The sequence below is a fragment of the Acipenser ruthenus genome, chromosome 40 (assembly GCF_902713425.1).
Source record: "Acipenser ruthenus chromosome 40, fAciRut3.2 maternal haplotype, whole genome shotgun sequence".
In the NCBI taxonomy this organism is placed as follows: domain Eukaryota; kingdom Metazoa; phylum Chordata; class Actinopteri; order Acipenseriformes; family Acipenseridae; genus Acipenser; species Acipenser ruthenus.
In genome coordinates this window covers 8,178,249-8,201,151 of record NC_081228.1, presented here as the reverse complement: position 1 = coordinate 8,201,151, position 22,903 = coordinate 8,178,249, and the positions used below count along the sequence as shown (strand labels likewise).

Genomic DNA, 22,903 nt, shown 5'->3' with positions numbered 1-22,903 from the left:
AGTAGGTTTTGCTTCAACGATAATGTTCATCAAGTGTGAGATTTGGTAGAAAATAGGAATAAAATAATATCCGCACACGCAGACATACCTATATTTATGTATATATTTACAAGTCAAAAGACAGATAGATTGAATGAATGAATGAATGAATGAATGAATATTTGAAAAAGCCTGAAAGGAGGTGTAAGAGTTTGCTTCTGATCACAAAATATGATTTTAGTGAAGGGGGAAGAAAAAGGGCTTGGAGATGCCAGGGATTGAGCCCGGGGCCTCATACATGCAAAGCATGAGCTCTACCACGGACAGCTGCCCACCAGTTTGATGCAATTGATCCCTTTCATTTCTGAGACAACTGCTCACGTTCCAGGGTTTCATCCTGAAATGTAGCTCTTCTTTGACAGCACGCAGCACGGCAGATGAGGTGGCCGAGTGGTTAAGGCGATGGACTGCTAATCCATTGTGCTCTGCACGCGTGGGTTCGAATCCCATCCTCGTCGGCTTTTGGCACTTTTTCCTCCGTGGCCTCGGCTCTCCTTCCCTGTGCAGCTTTGACCTGCGTTTAGCTCTGTGGCACTACAGATAGCGCGTTGGACCGTGCTGAGCTGTGCTGCGTGGTGTGACTAAAAGGTTGTGGCTGAGTTCCAGCAGTCTCGCAAGATTTTCTCCTTCGTTTACACTTTAAAATTCAAATCATTTTCTTTTGTGGTTGTTTTTAATAAACAAATTGAGAACATGGAGGCGCTGCTGGGATTCGAACCCAGGATCTCCTGTTTACTAGACAGGCACTTTAACCAACTAAGCCACAGCACCCTGGCCCTGCCTGCAGCTTGCTGAAGTGAAGGGCTTTGTTGCACAGTCCCAAGATCTGCCGGCCATGTAGAGGGATTTCCTAAGTGTGTCAGCCGGCTCCTGGCTTGCTGAAGTGAAGGGCTTTGTTGCAGTCCCAAGATCTGCCTTCCATTTGGAGGGATTTCCTAAGTTTGTCAGCCGGCTCCTGCTGACGCTCCAGTGGCGCAATCGGTTAGCGCGCGGTACTTATATAGCAGTATGTCTGCAGAGCAATGCCGAGGTTGTGAGTTCGAGGCTCACCTGGAGCACTTCCCTTTTCTCGGTCAGTTTATTCCAGTAGGTTTTGCTTCAACGATAATGTTCATCAAGTGTGAGATTTGGTAGAAAATAGGAATAAAATAATATCCGTACACGCAGACATACCTATATTTATGTATATATTTACGTGTCAAAAGACAGATAGATTGAATGAATGGATGAATATTTGAAAAAGTCTGAAAGGAGGTGTAAGAGTTTGCTTCTGATCACAAAATATGATTTTAGTGAAGGGGGAAGAAAAAGGGCTTGGAGATTCCAGGGATTGAGCCCGGGGCCTCATACATGCAAAGCATGAGCTCTACCACGGACAGCTGCCCACCAGTTTGATGCAATTGATCCCTTTCATTTCTGAGACAACTGCTCACGTTCCAGGGTTTCATCCTGAAATGTAGCTCTTCTTTGACAGCACGCAGCACGGCAGATGAGGTGGCCGAGTGGTTAAGGCGATGGACTGCTAATCCATTGTGCTCTGCACGCGTGGGTTCGAATCCCATCCTCGTCGGCTTTTGGCACTTTTTCCTCCGTGGCCTCGGCTCTCCTTCCCTGTGCAGCTTTGACCTGCGTTTAGCTCTGTGGCACTACAGATAGCGCGTTGGACCGTGCTGAGCTGTGCTGCGTGGCGTGACTAAAAGGTTGTGGCTGAGTTCCAGCAGTCTCGCAAGATTTTCTCCTTCGTTTACACTTTAAAATTCAAATCATTTTCTTTTGTGGTTGTTTTTAATAAACAAATTGAGAACATGGAGGTGCTGCTGGGATTCGAACCCAGGATCTCCTGTTTACTAGACAGGCACTTTAACCAACTAAGCCACAGCACCCTGGCCCTGCCTGCAGCTTGCTGAAGTGAAGGGCTTTGTTGCACAGTCCCAAGATCTGCCGGCCATGTAGAGGGATTTCCTAAGTGTGTCAGCCGGCTCCTGGCTTGCTGAAGTGAAGGGCTTTGTTGCAGTCCCAAGATCTGCCTTCCATTTGGAGGGATTTCCTAAGTTTGTCAGCCGGCTCCGGTTGACGCTCCAGTGGCGCAATCGGTTAGCGCGCGGTACTTATATAGCAGTATGTCTGCAGAGCAATGCCGAGGTTGTGAGTTCGAGGCTCACCTGGAGCACTTCCCTTTTCTCGGTCAGTTTATTCCAGTAGGTTTTGCTTCAACAATAATGTTCATCAAGTGTGAGATTTGGTAGAAAATAGGAATAAAATAATATCCGCACACGCAGACATACCTATATTTATGTATATATTTACAAGTCAAAAGACAGATAGATTGAATGAATGAATGAATGAATGAATATTTGAAAAAGCCTGAAAGGAGGTGTAAGAGTTTGCTTCTGATCACAAAATATGATTTTAGTGAAGGGGGAAGAAAAAGGGCTTGGAGATGCCAGGGATTGAGCCCGGGGCCTCATACATGCAAAGCATGAGCTCTACCACGGACAGCTGCCCACCAGTTTGATGCAATTGATCCCTTTCATTTCTGAGACAACTGCTCACGTTCCAGGGTTTCATCCTGAAATGTAGCTCTTCTTTGACAGCACGCAGCACGGCAGATGAGGTGGCCGAGTGGTTAAGGCGATGGACTGCTAATCCATTGTGCTCTGCACGCGTGGGTTCGAATCCCATCCTCGTCGGCTTTTGGCACTTTTTCCTCCGTGGCCTCGGCTCTCCTTCCCTGTGCAGCTTTGACCTGCGTTTAGCCTGTGGCACTACAGATAGCGCGTTGGACCGTGCTGAGTGGCGTGACTAAAAGGTTGTGGCTGAGTTCCAGCAGTCTCGCAAGATTTTCTCCTTCGTTTACACTTTAAAATTCAAATCATTTTCTTTTGTGGTTGTTTTTAATAAACAAATTGAGAACATGGAGGTGCTGCTGGGATACGAACCCAGGATCTCCTGTTTACTAGACAGGCACTTTAACCAACTCAGCCACAGCACCCTGGCCCTGCCTGCAGCTTGCTGAAGTGAAGGGCTTTGTTGCACAGTCCCAAGATCTGCCGGCCATGTAGAGCGATTTCCTAAGTGTGTCAGCCGGCTCCTGGCTTGCTGAAGTGAAGGGCTTTGTTGCAGTCCCAAGATCTGCCTTCCATTTGGAGGGATTTCCTAAGTTTGTCAGCCGGCTCCTGCTGATGCTCCAGTGGCGCAATCGGTTAGCGCGCGGTACTTATATAGCAGTATGTCTGCAGAGCAATGCCGAGGTTGTGAGTTCGAGGCTCACCTGGAGCACTTCCCTTTTCTCGGTCAGTTTATTCCAGTAGGTTTTGCTTCAACGATAATGTTCATCAAGTGTGAGATTTGGTAGAAAATAGGAATAAAATAATATCCGCACACGCAGACATACCTATATTTATGTATATATTTACAAGTCAAAAGACAGATAGATTGAATGAATGAATGAATGAATGAATATTTGAAAAAGCCTGAAAGGAGGTGTAAGAGTTTGCTTCTGATCACAAAATATGATTTTAGTGAAGGGGGAAGAAAAAGGGCTTGGAGATGCCAGGGATTGAGCCCGGGGCCTCATACATGCAAAGCATGAGCTCTACCACGGACAGCTGCCCACCAGTTTGATGCAATTGATCCCTTTCATTTCTGAGACAACTGCTCACGTTCCAGGGTTTCATCCTGAAATGTAGCTCTTCTTTGACAGCACGCAGCACGGCAGATGAGGTGGCCGAGTGGTTAAGGCGATGGACTGCTAATCCATTGTGCTCTGCACGCGTGGGTTTGAATCCCATCCTCGTCGGCTTTTGGCACTTTTTCCTCCGTGGCCTCGGCTCTCCTTCCCTGTGCAGCTTTGACCTGCGTTTAGCTCTGTGGCACTACAGATAGCGCGTTGGACCGTGCTGAGCTGTGCTGCGTGGCGTGACTAAAAGGTTGTGGCTGAGTTCCAGCAGTCTCGCAAGATTTTCTCCTTCGTTTACACTTTAAAATTCAAATCATTTTCTTTTGTGGTTGTTTTTAATAAACAAATTGAGAACATGGAGGTGCTGCTGGGATTCGAACCCAGGATCTCCTGTTTACTAGACAGGCACTTTAACCAACTAAGCCACAGCACCCTGGCCCTGCCTGCAGCTTGCTGAAGTGAAGGGCTTTGTTGCACAGTCCCAAGATCTGCCGGCCATGTAGAGGGATTTCCTAAGTGTGTCAGCCGGCTCCTGGCTTGCTGAAGTGAAGGGCTTTGTTGCAGTCCCAAGATCTGCCTTCCATTTGGAGGGATTTCCTAAGTTTGTCAACCGGCTCCTGCTGACGCTCCAGTGGCGCAATCGGTTAGCGCGCGGTACTTATATAGCAGTATGTCTGCAGAGCAATGCCGAGGTTGTGAGTTCGAGGCTCACCTGGAGCACTTCCCTTTTCTCGGTCAGTTTATTCCAGTAGGTTTTGCTTCAACGATAATGTTCATCAAGTGTGAGATTTGGTAGAAAATAGGAATAAAATAATATCCGCACACGCAGACATACCTATATTTATGTATATATTTACAAGTCAAAAGACAGATAGATTGAATGAATGGATGAATATTTGAAAAAGTCTGAAAGGAGGTGTAAGAGTTTGCTTCTGATCACAAAATATGATTTTAGTGAAGGGGGAAGAAAAAGGGCTTGGAGATGCCAGGGATTGAGCCCGGGGCCTCATACATGCAAAGCATGAGCTCTACCACGGACAGCTGCCCACCAGTTTGATGCAATTGATCCCTTTCATTTCTGAGACAACTGCTCACGTTCCAGGGTTTCATCCTGAAATGTAGCTCTTCTTTGACAGCACGCAGCACGGCAGATGAGGTGGCCGAGTGGTTAAGGCGATGGACTGCTAATCTATTGTGCTCTGCACGCGTGGGTTCGAATCCCATCCTCGTCGGCTTTTGGCACTTTTTCCTCCGTGGCCTCGGCTCTCCTTCCCTGTGCAGCTTTGACCTGCGTTTAGCTCTGTGGCACTACAGATAGCGCGTTGGACCGTGCTGAGCTGTGCTGCGTGGCGTGACTGAAAGGTTGTGGCTGAGTTCCAGCAGTCTCGCAAGATTTTCTCCTTCGTTTACACTTTAAAATTCAAATCATTTTCTTTTGTGGTTGTTTTTAATAAACAAATTGAGAACATGGAGGTGCTGCTGGGATTCGAACCCAGGATCTCCTGTTTACTAGACAGGCACTTTAACCAACTAAGCCACAGCACCCTGGCCCTGCCTGCAGCTTGCTGAAGTGAAGGGCTTTGTTGCACAGTCCCAAGATCTGCCGGCCATGTAGAGGGATTTCCTAAGTGTGTCAGCCGGCTCCTGGCTTGCTGAAGTGAAGGGCTTTGTTGCAGTCCCAAGATCTGCCTTCCATTTGGAGGGATTTCCTAAGTTTGTCAGCCGGCTCCTGCTGACGCTCCAGTGGCGCAATCGGTTAGCGCGCGGTACTTATATAGCAGTATGTCTGCAGAGCAATGCCGAGGTTGTGAGTTCGAGGCTCACCTGGAGCACTTCCCTTTTCTCGGTCAGTTTATTCCAGTAGGTTTTGCTTCAACGATAATGTTCATCAAGTGTGAGATTTGGTAGAAAATAGGAATAAAATAATATCCGCACACGCAGACATACCTATATTTATGTATATATTTACAAGTCAAAAGACAGATAGATTGAATGAATGGATGAATATTTGAAAAAGTCTGAAAGGAGGTGTAAGAGTTTGCTTCTGATCACAAAATATGATTTTAGTGAAGGGGGAAGAAAAAGGGCTTGGAGATGCCAGGGATTGAGCCCGGGGCCTCATACATGCAAAGCATGAGCTCTACCACGGACAGCTGCCCACCAGTTTGATGCAATTGATCCCTTTCATTTCTGAGACAACTGCTCACGTTCCAGGGTTTCATCCTGAAATGTAGCTCTTCTTTGACAGCACGCAGCACGCAGCACGGCAGATGAGGTGGCCGAGTGGTTAAGGTGATGGACTGCTAATCCATTGTGCTCTGCACGCGTGGGTTCGAATCCCATCCTCGTTGGCTTTTGGCACTTTTTCCTCCGTGGCCTCGGCTCTCCTTCCCTGTGCAGCTTTGACCTGCGTTTAGCTCTGTGGCACTACAGATAGCGCGTTGGACCGTGCTGAGCTGTGCTGCGTGGCGTGACTAAAAGGTTGTGGCTGAGTTCCAGCAGTCTCGCAAGATTTTCTCCTTCGTTTACACTTTAAAATTCAAATCATTTTCTTTTGTGGTTGTTTTTAATAAACAAATTGAGAACATGGAGGTGCTGCTGGGATTCGAACCCAGGATCTCCTGTTTACTAGACAGGCACTTTAACCAACTAAGCCACAGCACCCTGGCCCTGCCTGCAGCTTGCTGAAGTGAAGGGCTTTGTTGCAGTCCCAAGATCTGCCTTCCATTTGGAGGGATTTCCTAAGTTTGTCAGCCGGCTCCTGCTGACGCTCCAGTGGCGCAATCGGTTAGCGCGCGGTACTTATATAGCAGTATGTCTGCAGAGCAATGCCGAGGTTGTGAGTTCGAGGCTCACCTGGAGCACTTCCCTTTTCTCGGTCAGTTTATTCCAGTAGGTTTTGCTTCAACGATAATGTTCATCAAGTGTGAGATTTGGTAGAAAATAGGAATAAAATAATATCCGCACACGCAGACATACCTATATTTATGTATATATTTACAAGTCAAAAGACAGATAGATTGAATGAATGAATGAATGAATGAATGAATATTTGAAAAAGCCTGAAAGGAGGTGTAAGAGTTTGCTTCTGATCACAAAATATGATTTTAGTGAAGGGGGAAGAAAAAGGGCTTGGAGATGCCAGGGATTGAGCCCGGGGCCTCATACATGCAAAGCATGAGCTCTACCACGGACAGCTGCCCACCAGTTTGATGCAATTGATCCCTTTCATTTCTGAGACAACTGCTCACGTTCCAGGGTTTCATCCTGAAATGTAGCTCTTCTTTGACAGCACGCAGCACGGCAGATGAGGTGGCCGAGTGGTTAAGGCGATGGACTGCTAATCCATTGTGCTCTGCACGCGTGGGTTCGAATCCCATCCTCGTCGGCTTTTGGCACTTTTTCCTCCGTGGCCTCGGCTCTCCTTCCCTGTGCAGCTTTGACCTGCGTTTAGCTCTGTGGCACTACAGATAGCGCGTTGGACCGTGCTGAGCTGTGCTGCGTGGCGTGACTAAAAGGTTGTGGCTGAGTTCCAGCAGTCTCGCAAGATTTTCTCCTTCGTTTACACTTTAAAATTCAAATCATTTTCTTTTGTGGTTTTTTTTAATAAACAAATTGAGAACATGGAGGTGCTGCTGGGATTCGAACCCAGGATCTCCTGTTTACTAGACAGGCACTTTAACCAACTAAGCCACAGCACCCTGGCCCTGCCTGCAGCTTGCTGAAGTGAAGGGCTTTGTTGCACAGTCCCAAGATCTGCCTGCCATGTAGAGGGATTTCCTAAGTGTGTCAGCCGGCTCCTGGCTTGCTGAAGTGAAGGGCTTTGTTGCAGTCCCAAGATCTGCCTTCCATTTGGAGGGATTTCCTAAGTTTGTCAGCCGGCTCCTGCTGACGCTCCAGTGGCGCAATCGGTTAGCGCGCGGTACTTATATAGCAGTATGTCTGCAGAGCAATGCCGAGGTTGTGAGTTCGAGGCTCACCTGGAGCACTTCCCTTTTCTCGGTCAGTTTATTCCAGTAGGTTTTGCTTCAACGATAATGTTCATCAAGTGTGAGATTTGATAGAAAATAGGAATAAAATAATATCCGCACACGCAGACATACCTATATTTATGTATATATTTACAAGTCAAAAGACAGATAGATTGAATGAATGAATGAATGAATGAATATTTGAAAATGCCTGAAAGGAGGTGTAAGAGTTTGCTTCTGATCACAAAATATGATTTTAGTGAAGGGGGAAGAAAAAGGGCTTGGAGATGCCAGGGATTGAGCCCGGGGCCTCATACATGCAAAGCATGAGCTCTACCACGGACAGCTGCCCACCAGTTTGATGCAATTGATCCCTTTCATTTCTGAGACAACTGCTCACGTTCCAGGGTTTCATCCTGAAATGTAGCTCTTCTTTGACAGCACGCAGCACGGCAGATGAGGTGGCCGAGTGGTTAAGGCGATGGACTGCTAATCCATTGTGCTCTGCACGCGTGGGTTCGAATCCCATCCTCGTCGGCTTTTGGCACTTTTTCCTCCGTGGCCTCGGCTCTCCTTCCCTGTGCAGCTTTGACCTGCGTTTAGCTCTGTGGCACTACAGATAGCGCGTTGGACCGTGCTGAGCTGTGCTGCGTGGCGTGACTAAAAGGTTGTGGCTGAGTTCCAGCAGTCTCGCAAGATTTTCTCCTTCGTTTACACTTTAAAATTCAAATCATTTTCTTTTGTGGTTGTTTTTAATAAACAAATTGAGAACATGGAGGTGCTGCTGGGATTCGAACCCAGGACCTCCTGTTTACTAGACAGGCACTTTAACCAACTAAGCCACAGCACCCTGGCCCTGCCTGCAGCTTGCTGAAGTGAAGGGCTTTGTTGCACAGTCCCAAGATCTGCCTGCCATGTAGAGGGATTTCCTAAGTTTGTCAGCCGGCTCCAGGTAACGCTCCAGGTAACGCTCCAGGTGATGCTCCAGTGGCGCAATCGGTTAGCGCCCTGTACTTATATAGCAGTATGTCTGCAGAGCAATGCCGAGGTTGTGAGTTCGAGGCTCACCTGGAGCACTTCCCTTTTCTCGGTCAGTTTATTCCAGTAGGTTTTGCTTCAACGATAATGTTCATCAAGTGTGAGATTTGGTAGAAAATAGGAATAAAATAATATCCGCACATGCAGACATACCTATATTTATGTATATATTTACAAGTCAAAAGACAGATAGATTGAATGAATGAATGAATGAATGAATGAATGAATGAATATTTGAAAAAGCCTGAAAGGAGGTGTAAGAGTTTGCTTCTGATCACAAAATATGATTTTAGTGAAGGGGGAAGAAAAAGGGCTTGGAGATGCCAGGGATTGAGCCCGGGGCCTCATACATGCAAAGCATGAGATCTACCACGGACAGCTGCCCACCAGTTTGATGCAATTGATCCCTTTCATTTCTGAGACAACTGCTCACGTTCCAGGGTTTCATCCTGAAATGTAGCTCTTCTTTGACAGCACGCAGCACGGCAGATGAGGTGGCCGAGTGGTTAAGGTGATGGACTGCTAATCCATTGTGCTCTGCATGCGTGGGTTCGAATCCCATCCTCGTTGGCTTTTGGCACTTTTTCCTCCATGGCCTCGGCTCTCCCCTGTGCAGCTTTGACCAGCGTTTAGCTCTGTGGCACTACAGATAGCGCGTTGGACCGTGCTGAGCTGTGCTGCGTGGCATGACTAAAAGGTTGCGGCTGAGTTCCTGCAGTCCCGCAAGATTTTCTCCTTTGTTAACACTTTAAAATTCAAATCATTTTCTTTTGTGGTTGTTTCTAATAAACAAATTGAGAACATGTCGGTGCTGCAGGGATTTGAACCCAGGATCTCCTGTTTACTAGACAGGCACTTTAACCAACAAAGCCACAGCACCCTGGCCCTGCCTGCAGCTTGCTGAAGTGAAGGGCTTTGTTGCACAGTCCCAAGATCTGCCTGCCATGTAGAGGGATTTCCTAAGTGTGTCAGCCGGCTCCTGGCTTGCTGAAGTGAAGGGCTTTGTTGCAGTCCCAAGATCTGCCTTCCATTTGGAGGGATTTCCTAAGTTTGTCAGCCGGCACCTGCTGACGCTCCAGTGGCGCAATCGGTTAGCGCGCGGTACTTATATAGCAGTATGTCTGCAGAGCAATGCCGAGGTTGTGAGTTCGAGGCTCACCTGGAGCACTTCCCTTTTCTCGGTCAGTTTATTCCAGTAGGTTTTGCTTCAACGATAATGTTCATCAAGTGTGAGATTTGATAGAAAATAGGAATAAAATAATATCTGCACACGCAGACATACCTATATTTATGTATATATTTACAAGTCAAAAGACAGATAGATTGAATGAATGAATGAATGAATGAATATTTGAAAAAGCCTGAAAGGAGGTGTAAGAGTTTGCTTCTGATCACAAAATATGATTTTAGTGAAGGAGAAGAAAAAGGGCTTGGAGATGCCAGGGATTGAGCCCGGGGCCTCATACATGCAAAGCATGAGCTCTACCACGGACAGCTGCCCACCAGTTTGATGCAATTGATCCCTTTCATTTCTGAGACAACTGCTCACGTTCCAGGGTTTCATCCTGAAATGTAGCTCTTCTTTGACAGCACGCAGCACGGCAGATGAGGTGGCCGAGTGGTTATTATTATTATTTATTTCTTAGCAGACGCCCTTATCCAGGGCGACTTACAATTGTTACAAGATATCACATTATTTTTTACATACAATTACCCATTTATACAGATGGGTTTTTACTGGAGCAATCTAGGTAAAGTACCTTGCTCAAGGGTGCAGCAGCAGTGTCCCTCACTGGGGATTGAACCCACGACCCTCCGGTCAAGAGTCCAGAGCCCTAACCACTACTCCACACTGTCGTTAAGGCGATGGACTGCTAATCCATTGTGCTCTGCACGCGTGGGTTTGAATCCCATCCTCGTCGGCTTTTGGCACTCCTCCGTGGCCTCGGCTCTCCTTCCCTGTGCAGCTTTGACCTGCGTTTAGCTCTGTGGCACTACAGATAGCGCGTTGGACCGTGCTGAACTGTGCTGCGTGGCGTGACTAAAAGGTTGTGGCTGAGTTCCAGCAGTCTCGCAATATTTTCTCCTTCGTTTACACTTTAAAATTCAAATCATTTTCTTTTGTGGTTGTTTTTAATAAACAAATTGAGAACATGGAGGTGCTGCTCGGATTTGAACCCAGGATCTCCTGTTTACTAGACAGGCACTTTAACCAACTAAGCCACAGCACCCTGGCCCTGCCTGCAGCTTGCTGAAGTGAAAGGCTTTGTTGCACAGTCCCAAGATCTGCCTGCCATGTAGAGGGATTTCCTAAGTGTGTCAGCCGGCTCCTGGCTTGCTGAAGTGAAGGGCTTTGTTGGTGTCCCAAGATCTGCCTTCCATTTGGAGGGATTTCCTAAGTTTGTCAGCCAACTCCTGCTGACGCTCCAGTGGCTAAGGTGATGGACTGCTAATCCATTGTGCTCTGCATGCGTGGGTTCGAATCCCATCCTCGTTGGCTTTTGGCACTTTTTCCTCCATGGCCTCGGCTCTCCCCTGTGCAGCTTTGACCAGCGTTTAGCTCTGTGGCACTACAGATAGCGCGTTGGACCGTGCTGAGCTGTGCTGCGTGGCATGACTAAAAGGTTGCGGCTGAGTTCCTGCAGTCCCGCAAGATTTTCTCCTTTGTTAACACTTTAAAATTCAAATCATTTTCTTTTGTGGTTGTTTCTAATAAACAAATTGAGAACATGTCGGTGCTGCAGGGATTTGAACCCAGGATCTCCTGTTTACTAGACAGGCACTTTAACCAACAAAGCCACAGCACCCTGGCCCTGCCTGCAGCTTGCTGAAGTGAAGGGCTTTGTTGCACAGTCCCAAGATCTGCCTGCCATGTAGAGGGATTTCCTAAGTGTGTCAGCCGGCTCCTGGCTTGCTGAAGTGAAGGGCTTTGTTGCAGTCCCAAGATCTGCCTTCCATTTGGAGGGATTTCCTAAGTTTGTCAGCCGGCACCTGCTGACGCTCCAGTGGCGCAATCGGTTAGCGCGCGGTACTTATATAGCAGTATGTCTGCAGAGCAATGCCGAGGTTGTGAGTTCGAGGCTCACCTGGAGCACTTCCCTTTTCTCGGTCAGTTTATTCCAGTAGGTTTTGCTTCAACGATAATGTTCATCAAGTGTGAGATTTGGTAGAAAATAGGAATAAAATAATATCTGCACACGCAGACATACCTATATTTATGTATATATTTACAAGTCAAAAGACAGATAGATTGAATGAATGAATGAATGAATGAATATTTGAAAAAGCCTGAAAGGAGGTGTAAGAGTTTGCTTCTGATCACAAAATATGATTTTAGTGAAGGAGAAGAAAAAGGGCTTGGAGATGCCAGGGATTGAGCCCGGGGCCTCATACATGCAAAGCATGAGCTCTACCACGGACAGCTGCCCACCAGTTTGATGCAATTGATCCCTTTCATTTCTGAGACAACTGCTCACGTTCCAGGGTTTCATCCTGAAATGTAGCTCTTCTTTGACAGCACGCAGCACGGCAGATGAGGTGGCCGAGTGGTTATTATTATTATTTATTTCTTAGCAGACGCCCAAATCACATCTTTCATTACAATTTACGTCATTCAGGGTGACACGTGGATTATTTCTCGTGAAACTGTCCCTGCTCGTGAAGACAGTATTTTGGGGTCTTTCACGCTACAATGCACGAGAATCGAAAGGGGCGTTACCGTGGCTAATATAAATCCGACCCCTCCCACTTTCCTTCATTTGCATAGCGTTCGGGGGGAAGTAAGCGTTCCCAGGAAATGAAAGACTTCACATGGAAACGTAAGAAAGTACAAAGTCCACGTTAATCTCACGAGAAACAAATGTCTTGAGAAATGTCAAATTCACATGTAACGCGGCCTGTTATTGTAATCTAATTCAGATTGCTAGAAGATGCGTTCTCATTATTATTATTGTACTGAAATAAAGGGATTTTAAAGTGATGGCCTTAAAACATCTTTACTCTGTGTGATTTCATATCCTTACAGCTCACCTTATTTACTCTGTGTGATTGCATGTCCTTACGGCTCACCTTATTTACTCTGTGATTTCATGTCCTTACGGCTCACCTTATTTACGCTGTGTGATTTCATGTCCTTACGGCTCACCTTATTTACTCTGTGATTGCATGTCCTTACGGCTCACCTTATTTACTCTGTGATTTCATGTCCTTACGGCTCACCTTATTTACGCTGTGTGATTTCATGTCCTTACAGCTCACCTTATTTACTCTGTGTGATTTCATGTCCTTACGGCTCACCTTATTTACTCTGTGTGATTTCATGTCCTTACAGCTCACCTTATTTACTCTGTGTGATTTCATGTCCTTACAGCTCACCTTATTTACTCTGTGTGATTTCATGTCCTTACGGCTCACCTTATTTACTCTGTGTGATTTCATGTCCTTACTGCTCACCTTATTTACTCTGTGTGATTTCATGTCCTTACAGCTCACCTTATTTACTCTGTGTGATTTCATGTCCTTACGGCTCACCTTATTTACTCTGTGTGATTTCATGTCCTTACGGCTCACCTTATTTACGCTGTGTGATTTCATGTCCTTACAGCTCACCTTATTTACGCTGTGTGATTTCATGTCCTTACAGCTCACCTTATTTACTCTGTGATTTCATGTCCTTACTGCTCACCTTATTTACTCTGTGATTTCATGTCCTTACAGCTCACCTTATTTACTCTGTGTGATTTGATGTCCTTACGGCTCACCTTATTTACTCTGTGATTTAATGTCCTTACAGCTCACCTTATTTACTCTGTGTGATTTCATGTCCTTACGGCTCACCTTATTTACTCTGTGATTTCATGTCCTTACAGCTCACCTTATTTACTCTGTGTGATTTCATATCCTTACAGCTCACCTTATTTACGCTGTGTGATTTCATGTCCTTACAGCTCACCTTATTTACTCTGTGTGATTTCATATCCTTACGGCTCACCTTATTTACTCTGTGATTTCATGTCCTTACAGCTCACCTTATTTACGCTGTGTGATTTCATGTCCTTACAGCTCACCTTATTTACGCTGTGTGATTTCATGTCCTTACAGCTCACCTTATTTACTCTGTGTGATTTCATGTCCTTACAGCTCACCTTATTTACTCTGTGATTTCATGTCCTTACTGCTCACCTTATTTACTCTGTGATTTCATGTCCTTACAGCTCACCTTATTTACTCTGTGTGATTTCATGTCCTTACGGCTCACCTTATTTACTCTGTGGTTTAATGTCCTTACAGCTCACCTTATTTACTCTGTGTGATTTCATGTCCTTACGGCTCACCTTATTTACTCTGTGATTTCATATCCTTACGGCTCACCTTATTTACTCTGTGTGATTTCATGTCCTTACAGCTCACCTTATTTACTCTGTGATTTCATGTCCTTACTGCTCACCTTATTTACTCTGTGATTTCATGTCCTTACAGCTCACCTTATTTACTCTGTGATTTCATGTCCTTACTGCTCACCTTATTTACTCTGTGATTTCATGTCCTTACAGCTCACCTTATTTACTCTGTGTGATTTGATGTCCTTACGGCTCACCTTATTTACTCTGTGATTTAATGTCCTTACAGCTCACCTTATTTACTCTGTGTGATTTCATGTCCTTACGGCTCACCTTATTTACTCTGTGATTTCATGTCCTTACAGCTCACCTTATTTACGCTGTGTGATTTCATGTCCTTACAGCTCACCTTATTTACGCTGTGTGATTTCATGTCCTTACAGCTCACCTTATTTACTCTGTGTGATTTCATGTCCTTACAGCTCACCTTATTTACTCTGTGATTTCATGTCCTTACTGCTCACCTTATTTACTCTGTGATTTCATGTCCTTACAGCTCACCTTATTTACTCTGTGTGATTTCATGTCCTTACGGCTCACCTTATTTACTCTGTGGTTTAATGTCCTTACAGCTCACCTTATTTACTCTGTGTGATTTCATGTCCTTACGGCTCACCTTATTTACTCTCTGTGATTTCATATCCTTACGGCTCACCTTATTTACTCTGTGTGATTTCATGTCCTTACAGCTCACCTTATTTACTCTGTGATTTCATGTCCTTACTGCTCACCTTATTTACTCTGTGATTTCATGTCCTTACAGCTCACCTTATTTACTCTGTGTGATTTCATGTCCTTACGGCTCACCTTATTTACTCTGTGATTTCATGTCCTTACGGCTCACCTTATTTACTCTGTGATTTCATGTCCTTACAGCTCACCTTATTTACGCTGTGTGATTTCATGTCCTTACAGCTCACCTTATTTACGCTGTGTGATTTCATGTCCTTACAGCTCACATTATTTACTCTGTGTGATTTCATGTCCTTATGGCTCACCTTATTTACTCTGTGATTTCATGTCCTTACGGCTCACCTTATTTACTCTGTGATTTCATGTCCTTACAGCTCACCTTATTTACGCTGTGTGATTTCATGTCCTTACAGCTCACCTTATTTACGCTGTGTGATTTCATGTCCTTACGGCTCACCTTATTTACGCTGTGTGATTTCATGTCCTTACAGCTCACCTTATTTACGCTGTGTGATTTCATGTCCTTACAGCTCACCTTATTTACTCTGTGATTGCATGTCCTTACGGCTCACCTTATTTACTCTGTGATTTCATGTCCTTACAGCTCACCTTATTTACTCTGTGTGATTTCATGTCCTTACAGCTCACCTTATTTACTCTGTGTGATTTCATGTCCTTACAGCTCACCTTATTTACTCTGTGTGATTTCATGTCCTTACGGCTCACCTTATTTAGGATGCTATGGTATTGAAATGATACCCTAATTTCTTCCATAAGGATTCCTCTTAGTGAATACCCCCTTATTTTTGGAAATACGGAGCACTTTACTAACACACACTAATAAGGACCTTTTGTGAATGAGGCCCCTGGTCCTGTATAGCAGAGAGTAATAGAGAACACAAATAACAGAATATTAAACTGATAAGAAAGCAAGAACACCAGCAGCATTTTAAATGGAGTCTTTTTTACAGTTCATAGAAAATGAATCAGATCAGAGAGATGTGTTAAAGTAATCATATCTGGATCTCCCCCTGATCCTGCATGCTTTCAAAGCTGCTTATCCTTTTCAAATTGTTAGGGCTAGGATAGACAGGCACAGTGCAGCTGCCAATGGTTTGATATGGTGTTGGACAGACCAGTGCAGGATTTATTACCCGTGCTGCCGGGTGTTACTGTCTGAATCGAAACCCCCCTCTACCACTGTGACAGAAATACAATGAGTTCTGGTGATAAATCTTCCTCCCGACCTGTGAGGGCGCTAAAGAACGGGAGGAGAAGTATCTGGAAGGGCTGGCCTGACAGTTCGTTTCCGGGACCGGAAAGTGGGTCAGCCTGGAAGGAAGCGAGACTCTGTTGTAAGACCGTATTGATTTGACAGGTAAATGAGGGGCAGCTGCAAGTAAAAGGCAGCTGCAACCGTTTACCTAGATATCATGCGGGATTACATATAGGGGCCGGGGTAACGCTGTTCTTTTCCTTCGTTTGGGTTAAACCAAGGACCGAGAAGGACCTAAAAATCTGTTCTGCTCTAAAAGAGCTGTGTGTGTGTGTTTGTGCGCTGGAGTGGCTGAAAACTAACTGTCTGTCTTGTTTCCGAATCACCAGACAGCTAGAACATATCCGGAGCTGTCGCACTGGGCGAACACAAGCCGGATCACCTCCTCACGTACTGTCACAACGTCCTGTGTATTCACTCACCACAATCACGACTGCACGCACCCGAGACGGGTGACCGTATTCTTGTTTCTTTTGTTCAGGACTGTATCCTGTGTTTTGTCAGCCCGAGCTTTACACATCGTTGTGTATTGCCGGGCTTATTATTTTGAGCACTAGACCAGTGCTGGCAAATAAAGCCTATTTTCCACTGGACTACCGTTGTCTGCTCATTACTCCTGCACCGCATCACTGCTACACAGCTACCCCTCACCACCCACTTTGCCACACGTGGTGTCAGAAACGGGACCATGGACCGCGACGCGCTGGCGGAGCTGCTGCAGGCACTGGAGAGCAGACGGGACGCAGAGGAGAGAAGGAGGGAGGAGCGCTATACAGCGCTCATTGAACGGGTAGGACTGGCCGTGGCTGCGGTAACGACCCCGACTACAACACCGGTGATGTCGCCCCCAAAGGCACGGGCGATGAAGATGTCGGCGGAGGATGACCCGGAGGCGTACTTGGTGGCATTCGAGCGGCTGGCTACCGCGGCGGCTTGGCCGCGGGAGTTCTGGGCCAGCCAATTGGGACCCTGCCTGATTGGGGAGGCTCAGGCAGCTTACCAGGCCATGAGTGACCAGCACGCCACTGAGTATGACCTGGTCAAGCAGGCTATCCTCCGCCGACTCAACATTACTACCGAGACCCACCGGGCGCGGTTTCGGGAGTACCGGAGAGCCCCGGAGACACGCCCCAGGGTGGTTGCGGAGAGGTTGTGCGACCACATGGTGCATTGGCTGACCCCCGGGAAGAAGACCGTCCAGCAGATGGGGGAAGCCATTGTGGTAGAACAGTTCTGCCATGTGGTCGGCGCCGAAACCCAGGCGTGGATACGGCGCCACAACCCCGACACCCTGGAGGAGGCGGTCAAATTGGCCGAAGATTTTGAGGACTCCCTGACCTCTGCCCGGATCGGGATCCTGTCCGCCCCTGCCCTTCGGAGCAGCCGCGCTCTCTCTCCCTCTCCTCCAACATCATCGCCACCACCCCCCTCGTTCCAGGGACCCAGACCTCCCAGAGCACCGACCCCATTGGGCCCCCTTGCCTCCCCCCCATGGAGATCAAGGTTGGCCCCCAGCTGGGGTAGAGGTGCTGCCCCTGCCCCGTTGCCATACCAGCAGCGGGACAGATTTCTAACCCATGCCCCCTCTGTCCCTCCTATCTGTTTTAGGTGCCACCAGCCGGGACATCTGGCCAGGTCATGCCCCGCTGCCATGGAGTGTGACGTGGCCGCGTGCAATTGGGCACCTGAGACTGGTAAGCGTGGGGAAAATGGTCGGGAGGGGCCTTGTCTGATTAATGTGGTGTTAGGGAATGTGAAAACCCACGCATTAGTGGACACAGGGTGTGAGCAAACCTTGATTAGGACAGCTCTCCTGGGCGGTGTGTCGTGGCGGCCACGAGGTCAGGTGGCCATCTCCTGTATCCATGGAGACACGGCGGCATACCCCACATTAAAAGTATATTTATCGGTAGGACCGATAAAACGTCACCTGGTAGTTGGGGTGGCGGAAAGGTTGCCACACCCAGTTATTCTGGGCCGAGACTGGCCAAAATTCAAAGAATTGATGAAAAAAATGGCAGTCTCAGCCACACACGTAAACGTGGCAGAGAAAAAAAAAAAGGAACGGATTGGTGATGTGTTTCCTTTTCACACTGAAATGTTTTCCCCTCTTTTCCGTCCTAGAAAAACGAATAAGGAGAGACGGACCGCAAAATGGGAGGGAGCGTTGTTGAGACAAGGCTGGGGTCTGGTGGGAGAGTGCTGCAATGGTAACAAACGCCAGTCGAAGGGAGTGGGAACGCAGTGTGACCGAGAGAGCGAGGTTACTGGACCGACTAGAGCAGATGTTATTCCAGCCCCTCTCGATGTACCGGACCCGTGGTACTCAAGCGCGGACCTAGTGTGGGGCCAACATAACGACCCGTCACTGGTGCACGCTTGGGGACAGGTCCGGTCCATTGAAGGTAAGGATGTTGACGGCGCTGGGGCGCTAGTATATCCACACTTCAGTATCAAGGGGCAATTACTGTATAGGGTAAACCTAGCCGCGGGCACAGGACAGCCTGTAACACAATTGTTGGTTCCCCCGTCTTGTCGGCTGGAGGTCATGAGGCTGGCGCATGATATCCCTTTTGCGGGGCACCTCGGAGCCGAGAAGACGAGGGAACGGATATTGGCTCGATTCTATTGGGTAGGTCTTCATACTGATGTGTCGAAATATGTAGCCACATGCCCAGACTGCCAGCGAGTAGCGCCGGGTCGAGTGCGCCCCTCCCCTTTGGTCCCACTGCCGATTATTTCCACTCCTTTCGAGCGCATTGCAATGGACATAGTCGGCCCTTTGCTACCTTCTGACTCCGGGTATACGCACATTTTAGTAGTGGTGGATTATGCAACGCGATACCCGGAGGCAGTTCCATTGAGGTCCACTAGTGCCGCTGCAATAGCCACCGAGTTAGCACAGATTATGGCCAGAGTAGGGATCCCCAAGGAGATTTTGACCGATCACGGAACTAATTTTTTGTCCAATACGTTACAGCAGGTGTACAAAATATTAAAAATACGTCCCATCAGGACGTCCGTTTATCATCCACAATCGGACGGTCTGGTGGAACGTTTTAATCAGACCTTAAAGTCGATGCTGAGGCGATTTGTAACACAAGAGCAGAAACATTGGGCATCACTTCTCCCCTACCTCCTTTTTGCAGTGAGAGAAGTGCCGCAGAGTTCAACGGGGTTCTCCCCCTTTGAGCTCCTGTACGGCCGGCAGCCTCGCGGCATTCTCGACCTGCTGAGAGAGGGGTGGGAGAAGCACAAAGGCTCGTCTAAAAATGTGGTGAAGTATGTGCTCCTACTCAGAGATCGCCTGGATTTGGTCGGTCGTTTGGCCCAAGACAACCTCAGATCGGCTCAGCACCGACAAGAGCAGCATTATAACAAAAATGCACGGATTCGAACCTTTCGACCAGGGGACAAGGTAATGCTGCTACTTCCCTCATCAGAGTCAAAACTGTGTGCTAAATGGCAGGGGCCGTATGAGGTGATTCGGGCTATAGGGAAAGTAAATTATGAAATTAGACAGCCCGATCGCCGGAATGAACGTGAAATTTACCACATTAATTTGTTGAAGCCCTGGCAGGCAAGAGAGGTCTTATTTATAGCCCCAGGCAATATGGAGGATGATTTAGGTCCCTGTCCAGAGACCCCGAGCACAAGAGCGATTTCAATGGGGGAACAATTAGTTCCGGATCAGCAAAGAGAGCTGCGTAAGCTTATTGAGGAGTTCAGTGATGTTTTTTCTGATGTGCCCGGCAGGACGAACTTAGTTGAATATGACATTATCTCTCCTCCAGGTGTCACAGTGCGAGAGAGACCGTACCGGATCCCGGAAAGTCGACGAAGTGGCGTTCGCAAAGAGGTGTGGGATATGCTCGAGCTTGGAGTGATTGAACCTTCCAGGAGCGAGTGGTGCAGTCCTATTGTAATAGTGGCTAAGAAGGACGGCACCAACCGCTTCTGCGTAGATTTCAGAAAGGTGAATGCTATTGCCAAGTTCGATGCGTATCCCATGCCTCGGGTCGACGAACTTTTAGACAGACTGGGAAAAGCGAGGTTTATTTCCACTCTGGACCTGACGAAGGGATACTGGCAAATCCCTCTAACCCGCAGCTCCAGAGAGAAAACCGCATTTTCAACACCAGAGGGGCTGTTCCACTTTAAAACCATGCCATTTGGGCTACATGGTGCGCCCGCTGCCTTTCAGAGACTGATGGACCAGGTTTTACGCCCACATCATGAATATGCAGCAGCGTATATTGATGACGTGGTGATTTACAGCTCCACCTGGCGAGAGCATTTGGCTAGGGTTGCAGCCGTTCTTCAGTCTCTAAGGGCAGCCCGGCTGACAGCTAACTTGAGGAAATGTGCGTTTGCCAAGACAGAGACTCAATATTTGGGATTTTTAATGGGGAATGGAAGGGTGAGACCTGTGGTCACCAAAATCCAGGCTTTGGTTGATGCGGCGATCCCCAAAACCAAGACTCAGGTGAGGTCACTACTGGGCTTAGCCGGTTATTACCGCCGCTTCATCCCCGAGTACGCCACAGTGGTTAACCCGTTAGTCGACCAAATTTGCGCCAAGAGTGCGCCAAATTTAATTAAATGGTCAGCTGAGTGTCAGGGGGCGTTTGATACGATTAAGCGTAAACTTTGCCAGGCCCCCACTCTTATTACCCCAGATTTCACCAAGAGATTCATCCTCCACACCGACGCCTCGGATGTAGGGTTGGGTGCAGTCTTGTCCCAAAAAGTAGCTGGAGTAGAACACCCGATATTGTACATAAGCAAAAAAATGTTACCTCGGGAACGCAACTACTCCGTAGTCGAAAAAGAGTGTTTAGCCATTAAATGGGCTACTCACTCTTTACGATACTACCTGCTGGGACACTCATTTGATCTTGTCACAGACCACGCCCCACTCAAGTGGTTAAGCACAATGAAGGACAGCAATGCCCGGATAACTCGGTGGTATCTGGCATTGCAGCCCTTCATGTACCATATGGTACACCGTGCGGGGAAAGACCACCAAAATGCGGATTATTTTTCCCGGGAGGGGGGAGCAATGGGAAAGGTAGATTTAGCCGAGTGTTCCTTCGGCTCCACTCTGAGCGGTGGGATATGTGACAGAAATACAATGAGTTCTGGTGATAAATCTTCCTCCCGACCTGTGAGGGCGCTAAAGAACGGGAGGAGAAGTATCTGGAAGGGCTGGCCTGACAGTTCGTTTCCGGGACCGGAAAGTGGGTCAGCCTGGAAGGAAGCGAGACTCTGTTGTAAGACCGTATTGATTTGACAGGTAAACGAGGGGCAGCTGCAAGTAAAAGGCAGCTGCAACCGTTTACCTAGATATCATGCGGGATTACATATAGGGGCCGGGGTAACGCTGTTCTTTTCCTTCGTTTGGGTTAAACCAAGGACCGAGAAGGACCTAAAAATCTGTTCTGCTCTAAAAGAGCTGTGTGTGTGTGTTTGTGCGCTGGAGTGGCTGAAAACTAACTGTCTGTCTTGTTTCCGAATCACCAGACAGCTAGAACATATCCGGAGCTGTCGCACTGGGCGAACACAAGCCGGATCACCTCCTCACGTACTGTCACAACGTCCTGTGTATTCACTCACCACAATCACGACTGCACGCACCCGAGACGGGTGACCGTATTCTTGTTTCTTTTGTTCAGGACTGTATCCTGTGTTTTGTCAGCCCGAGCTTTACACATCGTTGTGTATTGCCGGGCTTATTATTTTGAGCACTAGACCAGTGCTGGCAAATAAAGCCTATTTTCCACTGGACTACCGTTGTCTGCTCATTACTCCTGCACCGCATCACTGCTACACAGCTACCCCTCACCACCCACTTTGCCACAACCACCCACACAGTAACCAGAGCAATCAGAGAAGAGACTGGACTAATGAGAAACTGCAGTAATGCATGCAACAAGAGATGCAATGAGAAAAGGGGCAAAAGAAAAAGCTGTTGAACATGCAGCAAGCAATGAGAGAAGGGACTGTGATCAGGACAGTATTGCACGCAGTAGCAGATGCAATGGAGCAGTGGAACCCATTCAAAAGAGCAATGAGACATTAATGAATAATATCTAAGCACGATATGAGCAGGAAACAACACTGGAGCCCCAGTGCTCACTACAGTGTGCTGTCTCTGTAGGCAACATTAACATGGGACACTAACACTGGAGCCTCAGGGTTCACTACAGTGTGCTCTCTATGTAGGCAACATTAACATGGGGCACTAACACTGGAGCCTCAGTGTTCACTACATGTGCTCTCTCTGTAGGCAACATTAACATGGGACACTAACACTGGAGCCTCAGGGTTCACTACAGTGCTCTCTCTGTAGGCAACATTTTAAAGAAAAAAAAAATATTTATTTGATTGAAATCTTTTTTGGAAAACTTTAAGGGTAGGGGTCAATAATGTTCTAAATGAATCCAAATTGTGGCATTCTCTAAATCAGTGGTTCTCAACCCTGGTCCTGGAGTATCCCAGCCCTGCTGGTTTTGTTCCAGCCAAGTTTGAAGTTTTCCATGATTCCCACGTGTATAGATGTACAGTTGCAGACATGAGCATTGACACCCTGTACATGAAACAAGGTAATTCAGTAATGTATTATGTGTAATCAATATTCTGTGTTAAAACTAAACAGTGAAATCTCCCTGTGCTTGTGTAGTTAGGACTGAGAGCAGTTTAAGGTGATATTCCCCTCTTTAAACATCACATATCACCTCAAACTTTACTGCAGAAATACTGGGAAATCTGGCCCTGGGTGTATTGAACCAAATATTGTATTTATTTT

The 22,903-nt window shown here is 47.2% G+C and overlaps 1 protein-coding gene and 30 non-coding genes across 32 annotated transcripts in view; 20 read left to right on the top strand and 11 right to left on the bottom strand.

Moving 5' to 3' along the window:
* The window catches only part of LOC131708099 (uncharacterized), a 174,376-nt gene extending 151,946 nt beyond the window's left edge, over positions 1-22,430 (top strand). The window contains exons 1-2 of one of the 2 annotated variants that reach the window (XM_059010214.1): positions 15,732-17,789; positions 21,619-22,420. In XM_059010214.1, coding sequence (XP_058866197.1) covers positions 16,784-17,789; positions 21,619-21,626 — 1,014 coding nt within the window. In that variant the 5' untranslated portion in view covers positions 15,732-16,783 and the 3' untranslated portion in view covers positions 21,627-22,420. Of the gene's footprint in view, positions 1-15,731 lie in introns of those variants that run through there. The other variant, XM_059010213.1, reaches the window with a different exon arrangement.
* On the top strand, positions 416-497 carry trnas-gcu (transfer RNA serine (anticodon GCU)). Its single transcript has one exon. It is a non-coding gene; the product is annotated as a tRNA-Ser (tRNA).
* trnat-agu (transfer RNA threonine (anticodon AGU)) lies at positions 737-810 on the bottom strand. Its single transcript has one exon. It is a non-coding gene; the product is annotated as a tRNA-Thr (tRNA).
* Positions 1,003-1,097, top strand: trnai-uau (transfer RNA isoleucine (anticodon UAU)). The gene is made up of 2 exons: positions 1,003-1,040; positions 1,062-1,097. It is a non-coding gene; the product is annotated as a tRNA-Ile (tRNA).
* Positions 1,528-1,609, top strand: trnas-gcu (transfer RNA serine (anticodon GCU)). Its single transcript has one exon. It is a non-coding gene; the product is annotated as a tRNA-Ser (tRNA).
* On the bottom strand, positions 1,849-1,922 carry trnat-agu (transfer RNA threonine (anticodon AGU)). Its single transcript has one exon. It is a non-coding gene; the product is annotated as a tRNA-Thr (tRNA).
* Positions 2,115-2,209, top strand: trnai-uau (transfer RNA isoleucine (anticodon UAU)). The gene is made up of 2 exons: positions 2,115-2,152; positions 2,174-2,209. It is a non-coding gene; the product is annotated as a tRNA-Ile (tRNA).
* Positions 2,648-2,729, top strand: trnas-gcu (transfer RNA serine (anticodon GCU)). The gene has a single exon. It is a non-coding gene; the product is annotated as a tRNA-Ser (tRNA).
* Positions 2,958-3,031, bottom strand: trnat-agu (transfer RNA threonine (anticodon AGU)). Its single transcript has one exon. It is a non-coding gene; the product is annotated as a tRNA-Thr (tRNA).
* Positions 3,224-3,318, top strand: trnai-uau (transfer RNA isoleucine (anticodon UAU)). Its single transcript has 2 exons — positions 3,224-3,261; positions 3,283-3,318. It is a non-coding gene; the product is annotated as a tRNA-Ile (tRNA).
* Positions 3,757-3,838, top strand: trnas-gcu (transfer RNA serine (anticodon GCU)). The gene has a single exon. It is a non-coding gene; the product is annotated as a tRNA-Ser (tRNA).
* trnat-agu (transfer RNA threonine (anticodon AGU)) lies at positions 4,078-4,151 on the bottom strand. The gene has a single exon. It is a non-coding gene; the product is annotated as a tRNA-Thr (tRNA).
* Positions 4,344-4,438, top strand: trnai-uau (transfer RNA isoleucine (anticodon UAU)). The gene is made up of 2 exons: positions 4,344-4,381; positions 4,403-4,438. It is a non-coding gene; the product is annotated as a tRNA-Ile (tRNA).
* On the top strand, positions 4,869-4,950 carry trnas-gcu (transfer RNA serine (anticodon GCU)). The gene has a single exon. It is a non-coding gene; the product is annotated as a tRNA-Ser (tRNA).
* Positions 5,190-5,263, bottom strand: trnat-agu (transfer RNA threonine (anticodon AGU)). The gene has a single exon. It is a non-coding gene; the product is annotated as a tRNA-Thr (tRNA).
* Positions 5,456-5,550, top strand: trnai-uau (transfer RNA isoleucine (anticodon UAU)). The gene is made up of 2 exons: positions 5,456-5,493; positions 5,515-5,550. It is a non-coding gene; the product is annotated as a tRNA-Ile (tRNA).
* trnas-gcu (transfer RNA serine (anticodon GCU)) lies at positions 5,988-6,069 on the top strand. Its single transcript has one exon. It is a non-coding gene; the product is annotated as a tRNA-Ser (tRNA).
* trnat-agu (transfer RNA threonine (anticodon AGU)) lies at positions 6,309-6,382 on the bottom strand. Its single transcript has one exon. It is a non-coding gene; the product is annotated as a tRNA-Thr (tRNA).
* Positions 6,488-6,582, top strand: trnai-uau (transfer RNA isoleucine (anticodon UAU)). Its single transcript has 2 exons — positions 6,488-6,525; positions 6,547-6,582. It is a non-coding gene; the product is annotated as a tRNA-Ile (tRNA).
* trnas-gcu (transfer RNA serine (anticodon GCU)) lies at positions 7,025-7,106 on the top strand. The gene has a single exon. It is a non-coding gene; the product is annotated as a tRNA-Ser (tRNA).
* Positions 7,346-7,419, bottom strand: trnat-agu (transfer RNA threonine (anticodon AGU)). The gene has a single exon. It is a non-coding gene; the product is annotated as a tRNA-Thr (tRNA).
* Positions 7,612-7,706, top strand: trnai-uau (transfer RNA isoleucine (anticodon UAU)). The gene is made up of 2 exons: positions 7,612-7,649; positions 7,671-7,706. It is a non-coding gene; the product is annotated as a tRNA-Ile (tRNA).
* On the top strand, positions 8,145-8,226 carry trnas-gcu (transfer RNA serine (anticodon GCU)). The gene has a single exon. It is a non-coding gene; the product is annotated as a tRNA-Ser (tRNA).
* Positions 8,466-8,539, bottom strand: trnat-agu (transfer RNA threonine (anticodon AGU)). Its single transcript has one exon. It is a non-coding gene; the product is annotated as a tRNA-Thr (tRNA).
* On the top strand, positions 8,671-8,765 carry trnai-uau (transfer RNA isoleucine (anticodon UAU)). The gene is made up of 2 exons: positions 8,671-8,708; positions 8,730-8,765. It is a non-coding gene; the product is annotated as a tRNA-Ile (tRNA).
* Positions 9,216-9,297, top strand: trnas-gcu (transfer RNA serine (anticodon GCU)). Its single transcript has one exon. It is a non-coding gene; the product is annotated as a tRNA-Ser (tRNA).
* trnat-agu (transfer RNA threonine (anticodon AGU)) lies at positions 9,534-9,607 on the bottom strand. Its single transcript has one exon. It is a non-coding gene; the product is annotated as a tRNA-Thr (tRNA).
* On the top strand, positions 9,800-9,894 carry trnai-uau (transfer RNA isoleucine (anticodon UAU)). Its single transcript has 2 exons — positions 9,800-9,837; positions 9,859-9,894. It is a non-coding gene; the product is annotated as a tRNA-Ile (tRNA).
* trnat-agu (transfer RNA threonine (anticodon AGU)) lies at positions 10,885-10,958 on the bottom strand. The gene has a single exon. It is a non-coding gene; the product is annotated as a tRNA-Thr (tRNA).
* Positions 11,461-11,534, bottom strand: trnat-agu (transfer RNA threonine (anticodon AGU)). Its single transcript has one exon. It is a non-coding gene; the product is annotated as a tRNA-Thr (tRNA).
* On the top strand, positions 11,727-11,821 carry trnai-uau (transfer RNA isoleucine (anticodon UAU)). The gene is made up of 2 exons: positions 11,727-11,764; positions 11,786-11,821. It is a non-coding gene; the product is annotated as a tRNA-Ile (tRNA).
* Positions 22,431-22,903: the final 473 nt, after the last annotated feature.